This window comes from Sebastes umbrosus, chromosome 5, assembly GCF_015220745.1.
Source record: "Sebastes umbrosus isolate fSebUmb1 chromosome 5, fSebUmb1.pri, whole genome shotgun sequence".
Lineage (NCBI taxonomy): Eukaryota > Metazoa > Chordata > Actinopteri > Perciformes > Sebastidae > Sebastes > Sebastes umbrosus.
This window is the reverse complement of record NC_051273.1, coordinates 3701081-3719584: the sequence shown is the minus strand read 5'-3', so window position 1 is coordinate 3719584 and position 18504 is coordinate 3701081. Positions and strand designations below refer to the sequence as shown.

Here is an 18504-nt window from a genome sequence, read left to right as displayed (position 1 = left end):
ATGCCTAACCTTAACAATCTCGTGAGAGTTTCACATTTTCAAACCTTCTAGCCATGACCATTTTTCTACAGTAGCGCAGAATGGACGAACCAAACACTGCCTCTAGAGAAAGTTTTTATGTCACCCAAAGGCCACCGCAGTTCCCTGACAAGCTTGTAAAACTGCAGTAACGTGAGCTTCACAGTGCAAAACCGTGGTGTCGCCAGCCGCCATCTTACTGCCGTTGCTCCTAAAGTAGTATTATTATGGTAAGGATGCCCTCTGAGGGTGGCAAACGGCGTTACCACGGTTTTGCACTTGGCGGCTCACGTTACCGCAGTCTTGGAAAGGGAGAATTGAGCGGAGGGGTACTCAGTTGGTTGCAATCTGCAACCACACCACTAGATTCCGCCAAATTCTACACACTGTACCTTTAAGACAACATAATGAATGCAATGGCTCCATAAAGGGATAAATCAGTGTTTTAAAATTCTTCACACACACCAATGAACTAAGCAAAGATGTTCTTTCTTCTTAAATGGAGATATAGTCTGGTGTACGCACAAGGCTCTGTGTGTGTGTGTGTGAGTGTGTGTGTGTATAGTGGGGGTAACTGAGCTGTCTGAGCTCTGAGACCACGGCGGTTATAAATGACACCAGAGTTGATTAGAAATCAGGAGTGCTGAATCAGCTCTCGTTTGCATACAAGCAATATCCCCTCCTCGCCGTTCCTAAATCACTGTGCCTGTCGCCTCGCTGCATGCCAAGCTAAGGTAGGAAGCAGGTACACCAGCATAGATTGCTGTCATCATGCCTGCCGGGGGATGTTGGTGGATAATGACTTCTCATAGCCATCCAGTATTTCTTGGGTATCTATTATTCATAAATCCACATCCGGGCTATGTACCAAGCGGTCGAGCTTGTTCCATTCGGTATGGGAAGAGAGAGACGAGAGACGTGATGCCAAAGTTGACGCGTTGCTACAACTCCAACTTCTAATTACTTGGCTTTGAGAGAACATTAAACCGCCCGTTCGTCTCTTCTCCCACTCCGTCTTTTTCACACTCTCTGTCCCTCTGCCCCTTCACAAAACCACCCCCCAGGAAAAATAAATGACCAAATTAAATAGAGAAGTGTAATTTTAATTTTGTTATTTTCTTGATGAATGGCTGCTCGTCCGGGCGCCCTGGCTTGCCAAGCGCAGCTCTACGGGGCTTTGACTGATTGGTTTTTAGCCAGGCGGGATGTGAGGGAGGAGGGGAGAGGGAGAGAGAGATGAGGTGGGGAGGCTTGGTTAATGATGAGGATTCAGCGAGGGGGGAAAGAGAGAGCAGGGCGTCTCAGCTGGAGAGCGGAGATGAAGAGGAGATAATCTGACACACAAACGGCAATGAAAAGGCAGCCCCAGTTTTTACCTGACGATACCGAAGCCGTAGAGTTCGTTATCCATATCATCTCTCTCGGGCAGTTAGCAGCCGCGTCCTGCAGAGCCTGCCGTCTTGACAGGAGCTGTCATTCATCTTCAAACGTGTCATCATGGATCATAAGGAAGAGGAAGAGGGAGAATTTCATAGCCGGACTTTTGCCATACGCGCGTCCTAAATGTAATTTATGAAAAAATGATTCAAGTTTGGACTACACAGATGTGGTTTTCAATTTTTGAATTGAGCGATGTTTCAGGGAAGTGACCCCAATCTTTCTACACACACACACACACACACACACATATACTGCAGTCAGCCTTAAGGTAATCTGGAAAGAAAGGGAAAATAGCTGGAGGGTGGCTGCTAGAGACGGAGTGTAAACATCAGAGAGGAGACAGGAGATGGAGGAAGAGATAAAGAGAGAAAGAAATGTGGACAAAAAAAAGACTTTGAAGACGGAGAGATGCAGATAAGGAAAACCGGGACAAAGAAAGAGGGGTAGAGACGAGAGGGCAGAGAGAAAGAAGTAAACAGATGGAAAGAGGCTAAAGCAGAGGGAAGCTCTGATTGCTGTAATGATTGCATGGAAATTGTTAGATCAGGTTTCCAATTGGACTTCATTCAGCTTCAGTCTCCCTCTGCAGCCCAGCACGCTGAAGCCCTAACTGCAAATAACCTTCAAGCCTCCGTCCCCACGCCAGCAGAGCGCCAGATGAGCTATAAGCAAGCAATGAATCGTAATGGAATACTTAATTATCCTGACAAGGGAACAGAATATTTAAATTCTTGTATTGTAAAAAGGCAGCCAAATTTGTCCCCCCTCCGAGTGTCGGGCCTCGCTCCGAGCCCTCCCCTCCGAGCCCTCCCCTACACCTTCATCAATATTGTTATTTGTCATTATGCACCCGCTACATTAATGATCTTGATAAAGCACTGTGTGCAGCTGCTGTGAGTATTTAAACCAGGCAGTGAGCAGATTTTCATGATAACATGTTCTTTTTTTCCTTTGGGGGAAATCACCCTCTCAATCTCTCTCTCCCTCCTCCCTCTCTCCTCTCTTTGATAACATTCAGGTCGTATTGTTATTGCTCAGCTCCTCCCAAGGCTCTTCTGATTTCTTCTTTTGTGTGTGCATGTTTTGCCTGTCTCTCCCCCCCGTCAGTCTATCGATCCAGGCCAGCAGTTCACCTGGGAACATTCCAACCTGGAGGTGAACAAGCCCAAAAATCGTTACGCCAACGTCATCGCCTACGACCACTCCCGCGTCATCCTGGCTCCCATCGAGGGTAAGACTCACTCTTCCTCACACACCTACAGTACACCACCTCGGAGATGAGCTCAGCTCATTGCAGATCATTTGGGAAATCCTCATAATTACAGAGTCAGTTTAAGTAATTAGGAATTTATACTGGATAGACCGGATGGGACTAGACAGTGAAGACTAAACTAGAGCAGTGCGTAGCAGTGCAGAATAGAATACATTAAATACAAGAATAAATACACTAGATAAGGGCTTGATTGCCTTGAGTCAACGCAGTAACATGAAGCAAAATAGAAAAAAACATATAATTAAATAATTTATAGTATGTGAAGTTCAGATTCAGTTCAACAGCAGCCAATGAATTTATAGAACACAACTACATTTTGTTGGAGGCTAAACAGGAGGCTAGATTCAGCTCAGCTTGGTCCTGAGCATAGACTGTATATATTAAGTGGACGTAGTCCCTGTGACGTCACTGATTGGTTTGTGGACTGCCGTTTTGAAGCATCGAGTTTGGCATTTTGGCCGTCGTTGTTTTTTTTGCAACCAGAAGTGACACGAGAGGGTGGAGCTAAGTACAACTGAACGCTGAATAAGACATTTTGGGCGACCAAAATGTTACAATTAATTTTCATGAACTAAAAACACACTGAAAGAGTTGTAAGACGAATACATGGACAACCTCCCAGACCGGACGCCACTCCCATACTGAGGTAGCGACCTGTCAATCACAAGGTAGCCACACCCTAAAGCATACCCTGCTTTATGGTCTATTTGACTCTAAATGGGACCACAATTTACTAAATGAACATCATGCTGTATTGAAGAAGACTTGAAACTAGCGATTGAGACCATAAACTCATGTTTACAATGTTTACTGAGGTAATAAATCAAGTGAGAAGTAGGCTCATTTTCTCATAGACTTCTTTTAGCAACCAGAGGAGTCGCCCCCTGCTGGCTGTTAGAAAGAATGCAAGTTTAAGACACTTCCACATTGGCTTCACTTTTTAGACCCCAGAGTTGCCCCACTTGTCCTGAGCAGCTAAGCAGTTCACGGAATCATATTATTTTTGGGGGGTTAGGCGAGGACTTGTTTCAGCTCATCTTTGGACTCAGCACTCAGTCACATCTCACACTCAAGAGTGTTTCCACCGTCCCATTTGTCTCATCAGATCTGCGCCACTCTCATGACTTCCCTCTAACTGCCCACAGACACAGTACTGAGAATCCCAGAGCCAGAAGAACTCTCCCCCCTCACTCCTAAATCTCAAGGGACATTGTCAGAGGTAGTCACCCTTCACCGCTGACATTGTTCTGGCGTTGCATCACCAGAAGAGCTCCTGACTCGTCGGAGTAGTGCCAAACTCCCTACTCCACACGGCACTCTCTCTTTTGTGAGAGCTAACTGCTCCAACTAGATTTCGACATCTCGCAATAGTCCCGGCCAATTTGAGGGTGCGACAACATGCATAACAAAATTATCCTGGGGAAAAAATGCCTCGTCCATAAATACATAAATTAATCAAGTCTGAAATTTCTATTTTACACTGCAGTGATTTTGCCATTAGTCGCAGCAGTAGAACAATTCATGCACGCCGCTATTCTCTGTTCACTTAGCTATGACTAAAGCCAAGGCACCACAGTCGGATTGGGCGACGTGGTATCCGTTTTAATGACATTTGTCTTTTTCCTTTTTCCTTCTTTCTTCTCATTTCGTACTTGTTCTTCCCTCCCATCTCTCTCTCTTTCTCTCTATATCTCTTCCCGTCTTTCTCCATCTTATTCTTCCTCTCCACCCTGGTTGTTGTCCACACTGCGTCTTCCTCTCTCAAATTAGCCCAGTCGAGTGTTTCATTGTTTGTCGCTTGAGTGAGGAGACGTCAGTCAAAGAGACGTGACTCTCTAGCGCAGATGCCGCCGCACTGGAGTCTCTTTTCGACTGACAGGGATTGTAGAAGTTGGTGAAATGAAGATGGGTGATGTTCTGTCTTATCACTGTCAGATGCTCAGTGTTAGACACACTCTAATCGCAGATTATCCTGCTTACACTTACGACATTTTGGCTTTTTTCGAGAACAAATTAAAAGTACAGCACACCTTTCCTTTCTGGATGCAGGATAGTCCACACCACCGCAAGCTTGATGGCGGTTTTGTACTGCACATGATGAGACTAGCTTGTTTTTTGACATTTCTTGGTATCATGAGAAATCCTGATGAAGCCTTGTGGTGAACTGCATATTTTAGCTTTGAAGTGTCCTGTTACTGCTTAGAGACACATTAAAGGATGCCACAGAATGCTTTGATAGTGACATGCAGTCAGTCGAAGCAGGGTTTTTTGCGATAAAGCTTACAAGTGCTCTATACACCATCCTTGTCATTATGTTTCCTGTACACATTCGTCTACCCAGCAGCGTGGAGGCGTTCCTTACGGCTAGTTTTAGTGGACTGGTGTGCAACAAAGCATGGTGGCGGGCTGAGAGGGATGGTAGCCGGATCTACCTCCCGGCTGTGAGTGGCTGATTTACTCCTCGCTATATCTTCCAGCTACAAGCACACTCCATCAGTGGTGGTCGTAAATCAGATGTAGGCTGTTAGGACATATCTACAGAAACCGAGGCAGAACTACAGAGGTGGAAAAAGAAAATGACAAAAGAGCAGTACAGGAAGTTGTGACTGTGAGGCAGTTGCTGCATTTGAATCCATTCAAATGGAACAACAATGGAGGTTTCCTTCAGCTCTGCTGTAAGCAGAGGAGGGGAAAGGTTGTGAGACTCTTCTAACATCTATTTTAATCTTGTAATATGTCTTGAAAGATCGAAGCTCTATCGGGCAAGAATAATACCTAGAATGAGTCCCAAAAGCTGACATGATCGGCCGTAACTTAGGACACTGACACTGCTCTCTGGACAATTCCAAAGTTTTCACTGATCTCAGCCAATTTTCAACAATAAGAGGTGTGAGAACTCATTACATAAGCAATTTACTTGTTTTCTTTTATTCTTTACACCTTCATTGATTGGGAAACAGGGTTAGTCTGTGTGTGAAAACTGGGAATTATCGAGGCAGATGGCACAAAACAAAAGGGTGCGTAATGAGTAAAGCAAAATAATGAAAAAGTCTGCAAGATTAAGGCAGGAAATGGATTAAAAGCCGTCAAAAGTAGAATGTTCTATTGTTTAAATATGTTTTTTTCGTTGTGGTCTTTATCTAGGTATAACAGGTAGTGACTACATCAACGCCAACTACATCGATGGCTACAGGAAGCAGAATGCCTACATTGCCACCCAGGGTCCATTACCAGAGACGTTCGGGGACTTCTGGAGGATGGTGTGGGAACAGAGAGCAGCCACTGTGGTCATGATGACCAGGCTGGAGGAAAAGTCACGGGTAAGTCGGCTCAACCAGTTTGTGGATGAATGCTGGGGACTGTTTATGGCAGGCTTCTTTTTTAAAGCTCCCCCTGCAGTGACCTCACAAACCACTTTAGAGTTCTGTCCTTTAAAGGAACAGTGTGTCACATTTCGGAGGATCTATTAGCAGAAATGGAATATAATATATTCATAACTATGTTTTCATTAGTGTATAATCATCTGAAATTAAGAATCATTGTGTTTTGTTATCTTAGAATGAGCCCTTCATATCTACACAGGGAGCGGTTCCTCTTCATAGAGTCCGCCTCGTTGCTCCGGCATGTTTCTACAGTTGCACAGAATGGACAAACCAAACACTGGCTCTAGAGAGAGTTTTACATTACCTGAAGGTCACCGTAGTTCTCCGTAACGCTTGTGAAACTGCAGTAGCGTGAGCTGCGGAGTGCAAAACCGTGGTACCGCCAACCGCCATCTGACCTCCGTTGCTCCAAAAGTAGGGTTATTATGGTAAGGATGGCCTCTGAGCGAGGCCAACGGCGTTACCATGGTTTTGCATCTGCGTCTCACGTTACCACAGTTTTGGAAAGGGAGGAGTGAGCGAAGGGCTATTGAGTTAGTTGCAATCTGCAAACACACCACTAAATGTCACCAAATCCTACACACTGTACCTTTTAAATAAACCCCAAAATGAAATCACTGGTTCACAAGAACCGGCTGCTGAAAATGGCGCAGCTTTACAGTGATTTCACAGTTGAACGTCACTTTAAGGTAATATGACTTCATTTTCTTGAGATGGATTGCTTTCAGAGAAGTGTAGAAATTTGAATGGGGGTGGTGAAAGCAGCAGGGGAGGATGATAAAATAGAGTTAACTCGAAGACAGTCTACCTGTTCACATCTGATAAGGAAGGCTGCGTGTCCACCGGGAGCATCTTGGCTCTCGTTTCTCTCCTTATTTGCAGTGAAAACGACAAGCTGTTGCTTGTTCCCTACTGTACTGAGAGCTTAGCAAGTTTTAGTTTTTTTCTCAGAATGCAAAGTGCAGGAAGCTAAAATTAAATTTTTAAGCACAGTGCCACATAGTTTTTACAGTACCTGTGACCAGTGCCTCCCACAACCATCTGTTAGTGTTGATAGGGGAAGTTAGAGGAGAGCAGAGTGGCTGAGTCCCAGAAGGGAGGAATAAGATGTCAGGGTGTGATCACACTAGTCCACTTTATTTTTATTTTATTTTCATGTATTTATGTCCATGGGAAGTGGCCACAAGGTATGCAGGGAGTGTATTCTTTGGAAGGCTCAGGCTGGTGTCCTTGAGATGGAAAGGAACACTTTCCATAGCTACGTACAGTCCAATTTTTTTGATATATGCCTATGATGTCAACACTTTTTTGTTAGCCAACTAAGTCTTGCAAAGTAAAGTAGGGTACAGTACCGATTATTTTCATTGTCAACTAATCTGTCGATTATTTTCTCGATTAATCAATTCGTTGTTTGGTCTATAAAATGTCAGAAAATGGTGAAAAATGTTGATCAGTGTTTCCCAAAGCCCGAGATGACGTCCGCAAATGTCTTGTTTTGTCCACAACCCTACGATATTCAGTTTGTCAAATCAGAAAAAGTCAGAGAATTTTGATTTTCTTTCTTTAAAAAATATTAAATTATTAAAATAATTGAATTATTATTACCAAAATAATCAAAAATTGCAGCTCTAAAGTACAGAGAAAGATTAATTGTAAGTAGGCAACGGCAGCGCTTTACAACCACAAACTATCAGATTAAAAACGGAAAATGTTTTAGGAGAATTGGCAGCCTATTAAGTGTTTGACAGTTGGATATCTGTTTGCCCGTAGTGACAGCTAGTCATTACGTAAAGCCTGTTGTATGACCCATTTTTTTAAAATTCTGAGCCAATAATTCAGTTGACGCTACAAAAAAAGACAATAAAATGAAGCCAAATGGTGTGAGTGCACCCTACAAAGACTGCCTTCTTTGAGTGGACTTGTCTAAATGTCAAAAAGCCAACTGCGATGTTCCGTCCTGTCAACTCAAACCTGCGTCAACATCAGGCTCACTCACCCCAGGTGTCTCCACTCATTTCCCTTCCCTCTATCCCCTTTCAATTGTTTACCTATCCTCCGTCCCGACATGCGCGTTCCACTCCTGTCAAACGTGATCAGGAATAGCAGGCGGTAGAACTTGAGTGTCAGCTTGAGCAGGAAATGGGCGAGAAAGCTGGAGAGCAGCACATCTCCCTCACTGGCTGTCACATCTCATCCGGTGTCCGCCGGCGCGTCACACCCCATATTGAATGAATCTTTATTAAGCGAGCTGACAGGGGAGGGATGTGGGAAGCAGGTGTTGCGTTTTCAGATATACTGAAGAACCACTGGGCGAAGAAAAAAGTTGAGTCAAAATGAGATATCCGTCCAGGATTTGTCCTACTGAAGCATTTAGAAGAATAACAGTTATTTTATGTGAGGATCTGAAATGACTGTCTGGCTTTTATTTTGGCATCCGAATTATTATTGATTATTGATTCATTTTCTTTATGGCTTTTGACAATATTTTCTGGTTTATGGAGTGATATAAAGAGATATCCAAAATCCCCTCTGTAAAAACCTTTGACTCTGATATGTCATCAAAACGAAACAAGAATTTTGAACCTGGCTTTATCCAATGTTAAGAATTCTGTTCTGGAAATGTATGCAAATTAGCACATATTTGATAAGATAATGCCTCATTTGCATACTCAAACATATATTTTTAGAAAACTTGTAATACAAAAAATAATTTTCTTAATGTACCTAATCAGCTGGGGGAGTTTCATGGTGATATCTATTAGTTAAATTTTGTACCCTATTAACCGGGGGTGTCTCCCCCTAAGACGTAGGGAAAGACACATGCAGGATTTGTGTAAGTTTGGTGAAGTTAAGAATGGAGTCGCTATGACAGACTGGTCACATCTGTTAAGTCTGCATGGTGTCGCTTCTCAGATTTGAAATAGAGAGAAGATACCCTGGTGTTTCTGTCAACACCGCCTGGAGTTTTAATCCACAGGACAGCTTGTTTGATTTGAGTGCATGTTATTATGTCAGACCGATCACGGTTTTTCTGTACTCCTCCTTTTAATGTGCTTTATCTTTTTCATCAGTGGAGACACCATTTAATAGAAGGTGACATAGAAATGTCTTTTTCTCTGACTTCCAGATTAAGTGTGACCAGTACTGGCCCAGTCGGGGCACGGAAACCTACGGTATGACCCAGGTGACCCTGTTGGACACTATAGAATTGGCCACTTTCTGTGTCCGCACGTTCTCCTTGCACAAGGTAGGATGATTTATCTCCCTCTCTCTCTCTCTCCCACACACACACAAACACAAACACACACATACTGTATGTAAACCACGCTCTGCTCTTTTGCAGTAATACTGTAACAAACCAGCAACGGCATGCAGAGAATTTTAAACTGCACAGTGCTTAAGCATGTCTAAGCAAATACAACGCAGCCATTATATTTACTATCAGGCCGGATAACCATGAATAACAATATCCTCATTCAATGTCTGTCCAGTAAACAGAGGGCTGATTCATGGGACACATCTTGTAAAGATACACACACAAAGTTTACATAGGCAACAAAAATGACTGCATAAACCGGGTGCTCTTTCTCCACTGGATGTAAAGGTGTATACATATATAACCCTTTGTCCGCATTGTCCTTCCAGTCCACCCCTTTTACCTTGTTCAGCTCTCTCTCTCCTCAATAGATCATCTGTTTATGTGCGTCTGCCAAATTGGAGCACTTAGGTAAAGTGAGCAGAAGAGAAACTCAATATACATAATTGGCAGACTGCTCCCATGCTCATATGCACACACACACACACACACAAATTTAAACATTGAAACACACAGGCGGATACAGAGTCTGCACACAGATGAAAACATTCATAAGACGAAGCATTTTTCAGATGCATACACAACCATACAGCGGAGGTATAACAAAATCCAAATGTGTATTTTTGCATACATATATGACACATGCATGAATATGATGGCAAACACAGACACACACCTGCAGATATGAACACACATTAAAGAGGACCTATTATGTTTTTGTGCTTTTTCCATTTCCTTTAGTGTGTTATATAGTTTTTTGTGCATGTAAAAGGTCTGCCTAAAGCACAAGGTTACAAAGCCTAAAGTCCACGCCAAAAGGAGTTACTCTCCCCCACAGAAACACTGCTCCCGGACTGCCTGAAACACCTTGCTTGAAGTCCCGCCTTTTCTTCTGTTACATGGTGATGTCACCAAGTAACACATTTGCATAATACCTGCCTAGCGGCTCGTTTGGCACGCCCTCAAACAAAGCTAGTTAGAGTGGAGCTGGAGCGGTTTCTGAAGAGTTTGGTTCGGTTGACCAAATAACAACAAAGTAGGCCAGCTGACCAATCAGAGCAGACTGAGCTTTTCAGGAGGGTGGTGCAGGAGCTCAGACAGAGCATTTCAGACAGAGAGTGAAAAGGGGTGCTGCAGCCCAGCCGGTATGAGAAAAAAAAAATGTTTTTTGAACATTAAAGCATGTAAACATGTTATAGTAGAAACCCCAAATACAAGTATGCACCTGAAAATAATCATAATAGGCCCTCTTTAAAGTGCATATAAATACTCACACATAGACAGAAACAACAGCACATTCACATACAAACTCACTCACTCTCCTACACCTCATGGTCATGCAAACACAAGTGTTGTAAAAAAGACCTGTGAGAAGATATATAGCGGAGAATCTGCCATGTGAAGTATTAGACATTTCCAAAATGTTTCTTAACCAGATAGTGCCACGCTTAAGTCACAGCTGACTTTGCAGCTTTGTAAGAGTGTCAGTGGAGCGACGAGCGCCAGGGCAAACCAGTGATGGTAAAGATAGCGACATATCAGCAGCCACGGTGCTTTAAAGCTCGCTGGTTGACATTCAGGGCCATTTACATTCTGCCGCTCTCAGCCTCCATCAAACCCACCGATGGGATTCTTTTTCCATCTATCGTCTCCCTCCTCCTTATAACTCCAGCAATTGCTGTGATTTCTCACTGAGCTGTTTTCACTTTATATCTCTGAGAAAAAAAAAAATGCTGTGTTGAATTTGTGTGAAGTATAAGGTAGCAGAAGCTGGCGGTATACACACACAGTGCATCTACAAAGCAGCCACCGTGCTACCTATCCATATGTATGCGTGTCCTGCAGTGATTCCGAATTGTGTCTCCTGATAAATCCCTTCAAAAAACACATTTAAATAAAACCAGCAGCCAAGCACCAATCACATCCATGCATCACTACAGTAGCAGGGAATGTCCAAAAGAAAATAAAGGAAAATAAGATTTAGGTCAGTTTGCTTTTAATTACCATACTCAGTTATTCATTTATTCAGCAAGGAAAAAATTCCCTCTGTCAGGGAAGCAGAAACACCGCATTGAAATGCAAACAGTACCTCCATTAGAGGATCTTCTGAGAGGAAAGGGAGGAGAGGAGGACAGAAAGATTGCAAGGGAGATTTTTTTCTCTCTCTCTTCTTATCCTTCTCGAAAACCTTCCTGTGGATCCCAGCTTGTATCTTTGATGCGTCGAGCGTCGAGTCTGAGGCGGGAGTTGACAGACGGCTGTGTAATGTGGGTGTTTGCTGCATGTATCTGTAGATGTTCTGAGCGGCAGCAATGTGAGAGCAAGAACATATAATACCTGTACCGTTCGGTAGAGAAATGATCGTACTTATTATATTATGATCAGCTCTGTATGTGTGAAAGTGTTTCCCAAAGGAAAATTATGCCCTATTAAAGGGACAGTGTGTAACATTTCTGGTGATGTAGTTGCAGAAATACAATATAATATTCGTAACCATGTTTTCATTAGTGTATATATACCTGAAACTAAGAATCGTTGCGTTTTCATTAGCTTAGAATGAGCCGTTCATCTTTACATAGGGAGTGGGTCCTCTTCACGGAGTCCACCATGTTGCTACAGTAGTCCAGAACAGACAACCAAACACTGGCTCTAGAGAGAGCCTTTCACGGTTTTTACATCACCTAAAGTCCACCGTAGTTCTCCAATATGCTTTTGAAACTGAGGTAGCATAATCCGCAGAGCAAAACCGTGGTACCGCCAGCTGCCGTCTAACTTCCGTTGCTCCTAACGTAGTGTTAATGTGGTAAGGATGGCCTCTAAGCGAGGCCAACAGCGTTACCACGGTTTTGCACTCTGCGGCTCAAGTTACCGCCAAGCCCCTAGGAAGTGCGCTGGGCTTTGAAGCAAATTTTTGTGTAGTGGCCAAACGGTGGTACTACAACTTCCATGTCGGTCACGTGATGCCAGTGGGCCCAAAAAGAATTTATCCCATCAACTTACATTGGGAAAGAGACGTCTGTAAATAAGCAGATTTGCAACTTGCCAGTACGAACACTTGAATAGCCCTTATTTAAATCATTAGGTCCTAAAAGTTGTAAAATGCACTAATAGCCGAACCCAGAGTTATTTCCTCTCCTCCGTTCATGTGAATGAGCCCCAGTCTGAGGCTGGAGCGAGGGTTGGGAGGCGGGGTTAAAGGAAAAACTATTGCGCCTGCTCTATGGGCCCAATGGATGCGGATGACCGCCGGAAGATCCGGGTACTTTATCCCTCGGCAGTCGAGCCAGCAACTCTCATAGGAATGAACGGGAGCCTGCGTCCAACGCTGTATCCAGTTCTCTTTATACGTCTATGGTAACCGCAGTCTTGGAAAGGGAGGAGTGAGTGAAGGGGTATTCATTTTGTTGCAATTGGCAACCACACCACTAGATCCTACACACTGTACCTGTGCGATACTGTACCAAAAATCGGTTTCAAGATTGCAACACTCGTTCTGTTGAGGCAGTTTTCAGACTTCAGAGAGCTCAGAAGCAGTGGTTCATTCCTAGAGGTTACAATGTGGATTTTATCACAGTTTTATTTACTGATACAAACATGATATTTAATTAAAATATTGCGACACAACCCTGTTGAGCATCAGTTAAACAAACCGATACAGGGGATGGTAACTTATGCAAACCGAAACATCTCCCTGTATACACTTGATCATTTGTTTTTCCCTGTAGAAGATGTTAAGGCTTAAAGAGGTATTTGTTTTGAGGCATTGTACTATACAGGCGTGAAATCGTGGGCTGAGTCAGACTACCCCAGTCGATGGTTTAAGCACGTTCTGTGGGGGCAGACGAAAGGCATCCAGTAGATTAGATGGATTGAAGGCTAGTGGTTAAACCTATAAAGACAATTACAATACTCATCGTACAATAACCCGTAAAATGCCTTGAACCATGCACCATGTCTAAATCGGCCATGTAGCGAAAAACAGCACACACGCTCCATTTTGGTTTATTTTTGCTACGACACAAATACAGTCGGTCGGTCACTCCAAACAAAACTCCACCACCGTATCCAACCCCACCTCTCTCCGTTCTCTCCAGAATGGCTCTAGTGAGAAGCGGGAGGTTCGTCAGTTCCAGTTCACGGCGTGGCCTGACCATGGAGTACCAGAGTACCCGACCCCCTTCCTGGCCTTCCTCCGTAGGGTGAAGACCTGCAACCCGCCTGACGCCGGACCCGTCATCGCCCACTGCAGGTCAGTAGCAAAGTGTTTTTAAACTTTATGTTACTGGAAGTTCCATGTCCAAGTGGGTCAGTTTTGCGTGCCCCCTGTGGTTAGCTCGACGCCACTAGAGTAAAAATTAAGCCTACTCACGGCAAAGGGATCTTTTTCATTTCTGTCCGTGCCCATGTGTGTGTGTGTCCATGAGCAAACAAAATGGCAGAGCTCCTGCTATTATACATTACATAACACACATTATACAAACACATGCTCTCTTTCTTACTAGATCCTCCATCTTTTCTTTTCTCCATTGGTCACATCATCTTTCTTTTTAAGGCGTCCCTTTTTTCCGTCTCTTTTATTCTCTCCACCTCTGTCTCTTTTTTTTCCCTCTCTGTGAAAAGCCTCACAGTAATCCCTTCCCATCTTTCTTGCTTCTCCCTTTTTTTGCTCCTTAGCCCTTCCTCCTTTTACAAGCGATATTTCTCAAATGGCTTATTCAAATTGAAACCTTCCTTTTTGTCGAGATAAGAAGAAAAGTCCAAAGCGCTGCACAATGGAGCTGAAATTTGACAGCTTGCTTCGCTCAGTCTCCATCACTGTCCTCTTGTTGTTCTATCTGTCATTCTTAGTTGTTTCTCTATTCCCTCTCTTGCTTTCACTATATCCTCTCCCACTCAATTATTTAAAATGCAACGCCACAACAAATCTACAAGCATTACTGGATGTATATAATCCTTTAATTCTTTTAATCGTTTTTATATTTCAGGAGTAAGAATAACCGTAAATTACACACACAGCACCCTGAGAGGATAAGAGCGAGGGAGAAATGAATTTCTATTAAATAAACCTTCTTCTCATTCCTCTCCTTCCTTCCTGCAGTGCGGGTGTCGGCCGGACAGGCTGCTTCATCGTCATCGATGCCATGCTCGAACGCATCAAGCACGAGAAGACGGTCGACATTTACGGCCACGTGACGCTGATGCGCTCGCAGCGGAACTACATGGTGCAGACGGAAGACCAGTATAGCTTCATTCACGACGCGCTGCTGGAGGCGGTGGCTTGCGGCAACACTGAGGTGGCGGCCCGGAGCCTCTATTCCTACATCCAGAAGCTGGCCCAGGTGGAGAGCGGCGAGCACGTCACTGGCATGGAGCTAGAGTTCAAGGTACGGGAAACGGAGCGATTTCTTCAATGGCTTAGTGGCTATTTTTAACTACATTGCTATAACTGAAATGACAGGGTTTTACACAGTTTAAGCTCTATCTCTTTTTTCTTTTCAGTAATAAACTGTGTATGATAAAGTGTTTCAGATTAACTTTAAAGGGCGGATCCATTATTTTTATATTATTTGTTAGGTTTTTATATCATTCTGTAGCTTCACAGTGGTGTTCTTCATGTATTCAAATCCGAACATTCAAATTTTGGTCAAAGTACGTTTGTTTTAACATCGAAATGCTATTTTCCCAAGCCCTTCTAAAAACGTTTTCCCACGTGACCTGACGTAGGTTTCTGCATGATGACGCTGCTACATGTAAAATATATATACATCCTTATAGTCAGTGTATTAACGTTACATACGGTAACTTAGATGGCGGTCGGCACGCTCCCTGTTTGGAGAAGCAGACCGGAGTACCGGCATGGAAGCAAAGCAATGAACTGCTGTGCGGACGCCACGTTAGGTGGGTCCGAAAGATCAGCAACTCCCATGTTCTGCAAAGTAAAATGACTGTTTTGGTGAATGGAGTCTGGTCTGTAGCTTTGAAGACCGCAATTTAACGGCTTCAGTTCCCCTCTCCGATGGGGAACTGAAGCTGTTCTATCGCTCTCTTCAAAGCCACCAGACTACATTCACAAAAGCAGAAATTTTACCACGCAGAACACCGGAGTATACATACAACCCCACTTTAAAAATCTGAACTAGCCCTTTCAGTTATCTCTAAACTTAGCACAGCTAACTTTGACTCAGCTAGTGCTAGCATTCACATTATTCATAACCTTATTGATTAGCTCCGATTATTTTACTCTGGTAACCTACATCACTGCTTTTTGCGAGTGGGCGTTTCCATTTGAAAAAAACGTAACCGAACACAGATGGACCTGCCTTTAATACTATTGGGGTCTGACATGTAAATTATGGTAATGACCCTATTTGAGTTTTGACAAATACAGGTACCAATTAAAAATTGCAAATGACAGCTCAAAAGCTGTCAGATCGAGCTGACCTGAAGCCATGACAACCCGCAAATCAGAAAAAGCAGACATGTAAGAACAGTGTCTGTATTAACTTTTTACGCTTTGGACTTTTAATCATAACTAAAAAGGCATAAACACTACGATTTTTTAGTTCTGTAGCCTTGTCTTAAGCAACCGTAAGCCTTTTTACATAAGGCTCGCTGCCAGCTTTATCTTCCCAGAAGTTATTTTGGACGCAAATCCAATTTCTTCGCCTTTCATATTTTTTGCTCCTCATCATTATTTTTGCAGAGTGCTTAATTATTGTTTGCAATAATGGCTTTTTGATTAATGTTCACACGTTTCTTTGCATTTTGGTAGTCGAACAAAACATATAGCAGTTCTTGAATAGAAACCGTGGAACTAAATGGGGAGATATGAAATACACGATTACTGTATAGCTGATTGGGGGAACTGGGAGAATAAGAAGCAGTTTACAGCATATCCTTACATCTCAGACAAACTGAGTTTTAGGAGGAGACATAATCAAAACAAAATGTATAACACAATGAGCTTAAAGAGTCAAGAATATGAGATAAAGACGCTTCTCCTGAAGATGTAATACCTTTCAGCCCCAGGTAAGTAGAATAGAGATGAAAGCAGCCTTATTTACATGGCAGCTATTTGTCAGTTTATACTGTACATGCTGCCCAAGTAATCTCAGAAGGCCTAGACAGCAAATCCCTTATTTTCTTGAGCCTCACTTCAATGATTTAATCACTTAGATAGTTGAATTATTATATTTCCAAAGCTAGAAAATGGAAACATATTGAAGCCCTTCACTGTTTGGCCCCAATGTTCATTTTGGAGGATTTGGAATAATATGCTTAAGCAAAGAAATTGGGTTTAATCTAGCAGGCATAAGACAAAGGATTTTTTGCTGGAAGCAGCGTGGATTTGAGTTTAGGTTTGAGAGAGAAAGAGAGAGTGTCTGCTTCTTTAGAGAAATCCATGACAAAGCAGTAGGTGAGGATAAACAGCCAGCGCACGGTGTTTACATAGATCTCCATTAAAGATCTTAACAATCATCAACTTATAAACTCACCTCAGCTTCGGCGCTCCAGTCGGTATCTGCTGACCTTGAATTGCACACACGCTCGCTCTCAAATCATCCATCATCTTCCCATCGCCGTTCACCAACACGGCCCCCCTGCCAAGAAACAATAATAGTGCTGGTGTGTTTCGACCTTTTTTTTTTTTTCTTTTTAACTCACCGGCGCACAACGGCGATGAAATCTCCATTGCCATCTGTAACAAGGATAATGCTGAGCTGGCGTCAGGAGTCAACCGGGGATTAATAACGTCCACGCCACAGTCAGGATAGAGAAGAGAGGTGTGCGCGAAGAAGGGTGGGGGAGCTAAGTAATTAATACTTGATGATGACAAATGGAGGTGGATGGCGGGGCAAGTGGAGGGAGGAACGTCTGGCTAATGAACAAAGGGACGACTGTATGCTAACTTGGCACTAAGGAAGTGATTCGACAGAATGCTGCACTATGGGGACGGCTGGGAGAGCGTTGTCATTCTCAGGTGGGAAACGGTGTCGTACAGAGTTAAGCTGCGACTGACTGGTGGGATTCACAGGAGTTCAGCGGGGAGAGTGAACCAAGATGAGGGGCTTTGTCGTGGAGCTGTTAGACTAGTGCTTTCTGGCATAATACGTGCATGTTTGGGGAAAGATTTATGCACAGACGATGCTTGTGCACATAACCCACATGCAGGAGAAGTATGCAGCAACATACAGTACACAAATCACAACACAAATAACAAAAAAAAGAGCTTCTGGGTTCCGTTTGAAATTGACTGGCGAAGGAATGGTTTGGAATTCAGAGTTTTAACTGGGATCCAAATGCAAAAAAGAAGACAAAAATGCTCTTCAGTTTTATATCAAAATGATAGAGGGAGTTAACAAGAACTTCTCAAGGCTTTGAGTGGCGTTGAGGCCGCATCATTAGCATTATTAATAGGGTTGGGAATCACCAGAGGCCCCATGAGATCGTATTATCACGATACGATCTTATTGCGATTTAAAACATTTTGCGATATAATGAGTATTGCGATAAGATACAGTATATTTTGCGATTTATTACTTTGTTTCAACTGCAAATTATGCAGTTTGTCAACATCTGTTTTATCTAATAAGATACAGTTTTCACTCTGTTCATCTCAGAGATTTCATTCACATATCTTGAGGTCAGAGGTCAAGGGACCCCTTTGAAAAGGGCCATGGCGGTTTTTCCTTGACAAAATTTAGCGTAACTTTGGAGCATTATTTAGCGTTCTTCCCAACATGCTAACAAGATATTGGTTGATATCAATTCCTTAGGTTTTTATAGTTTCATATGATACCAGTATCTTCACTCTTTAAGCTTGAGCCCGCTGCAACCTCTGAAAGACAGAATAGCAGCCGGGCCCAGTTTATATAATAAAGGATCAATACTTGACATCTATGTATCTAGGCTGTATTGATTTTTTCCCCCCAGCGCTAATTATTAAACATGTATTGTTTAATTGTTTGTTAGTTTAATAGCTAGAGAAGGTTAAGATTAGGATAATCACTATTTTTTAAGCCGTGTTGTGACACATGACATCTAACGTGATTATCCGGGGGAAACATGCTTAA

At 43.1% G+C, this 18504-nt stretch overlaps 1 protein-coding gene across 16 annotated transcripts in view; it reads left to right on the top strand.

Annotated features, from left to right (window-relative positions):
• The window catches only part of ptprsa (protein tyrosine phosphatase receptor type Sa), a 278620-nt gene that overhangs the window by 243147 nt on the left and 16969 nt on the right, over window positions 1–18504 (top strand). For all 16 annotated transcript variants that reach the window (XM_037769716.1, XM_037769714.1, XM_037769722.1 and 13 more), the window contains 5 exons: window positions 2566–2689; window positions 5876–6051; window positions 9242–9361; window positions 13525–13679; window positions 14529–14814. In XM_037769716.1, the coding sequence (XP_037625644.1) occupies window positions 2566–2689; window positions 5876–6051; window positions 9242–9361; window positions 13525–13679; window positions 14529–14814 (861 nt within the window). The remainder of the gene's footprint in view (window positions 1–2565; window positions 2690–5875; window positions 6052–9241; window positions 9362–13524; window positions 13680–14528; window positions 14815–18504) is intronic.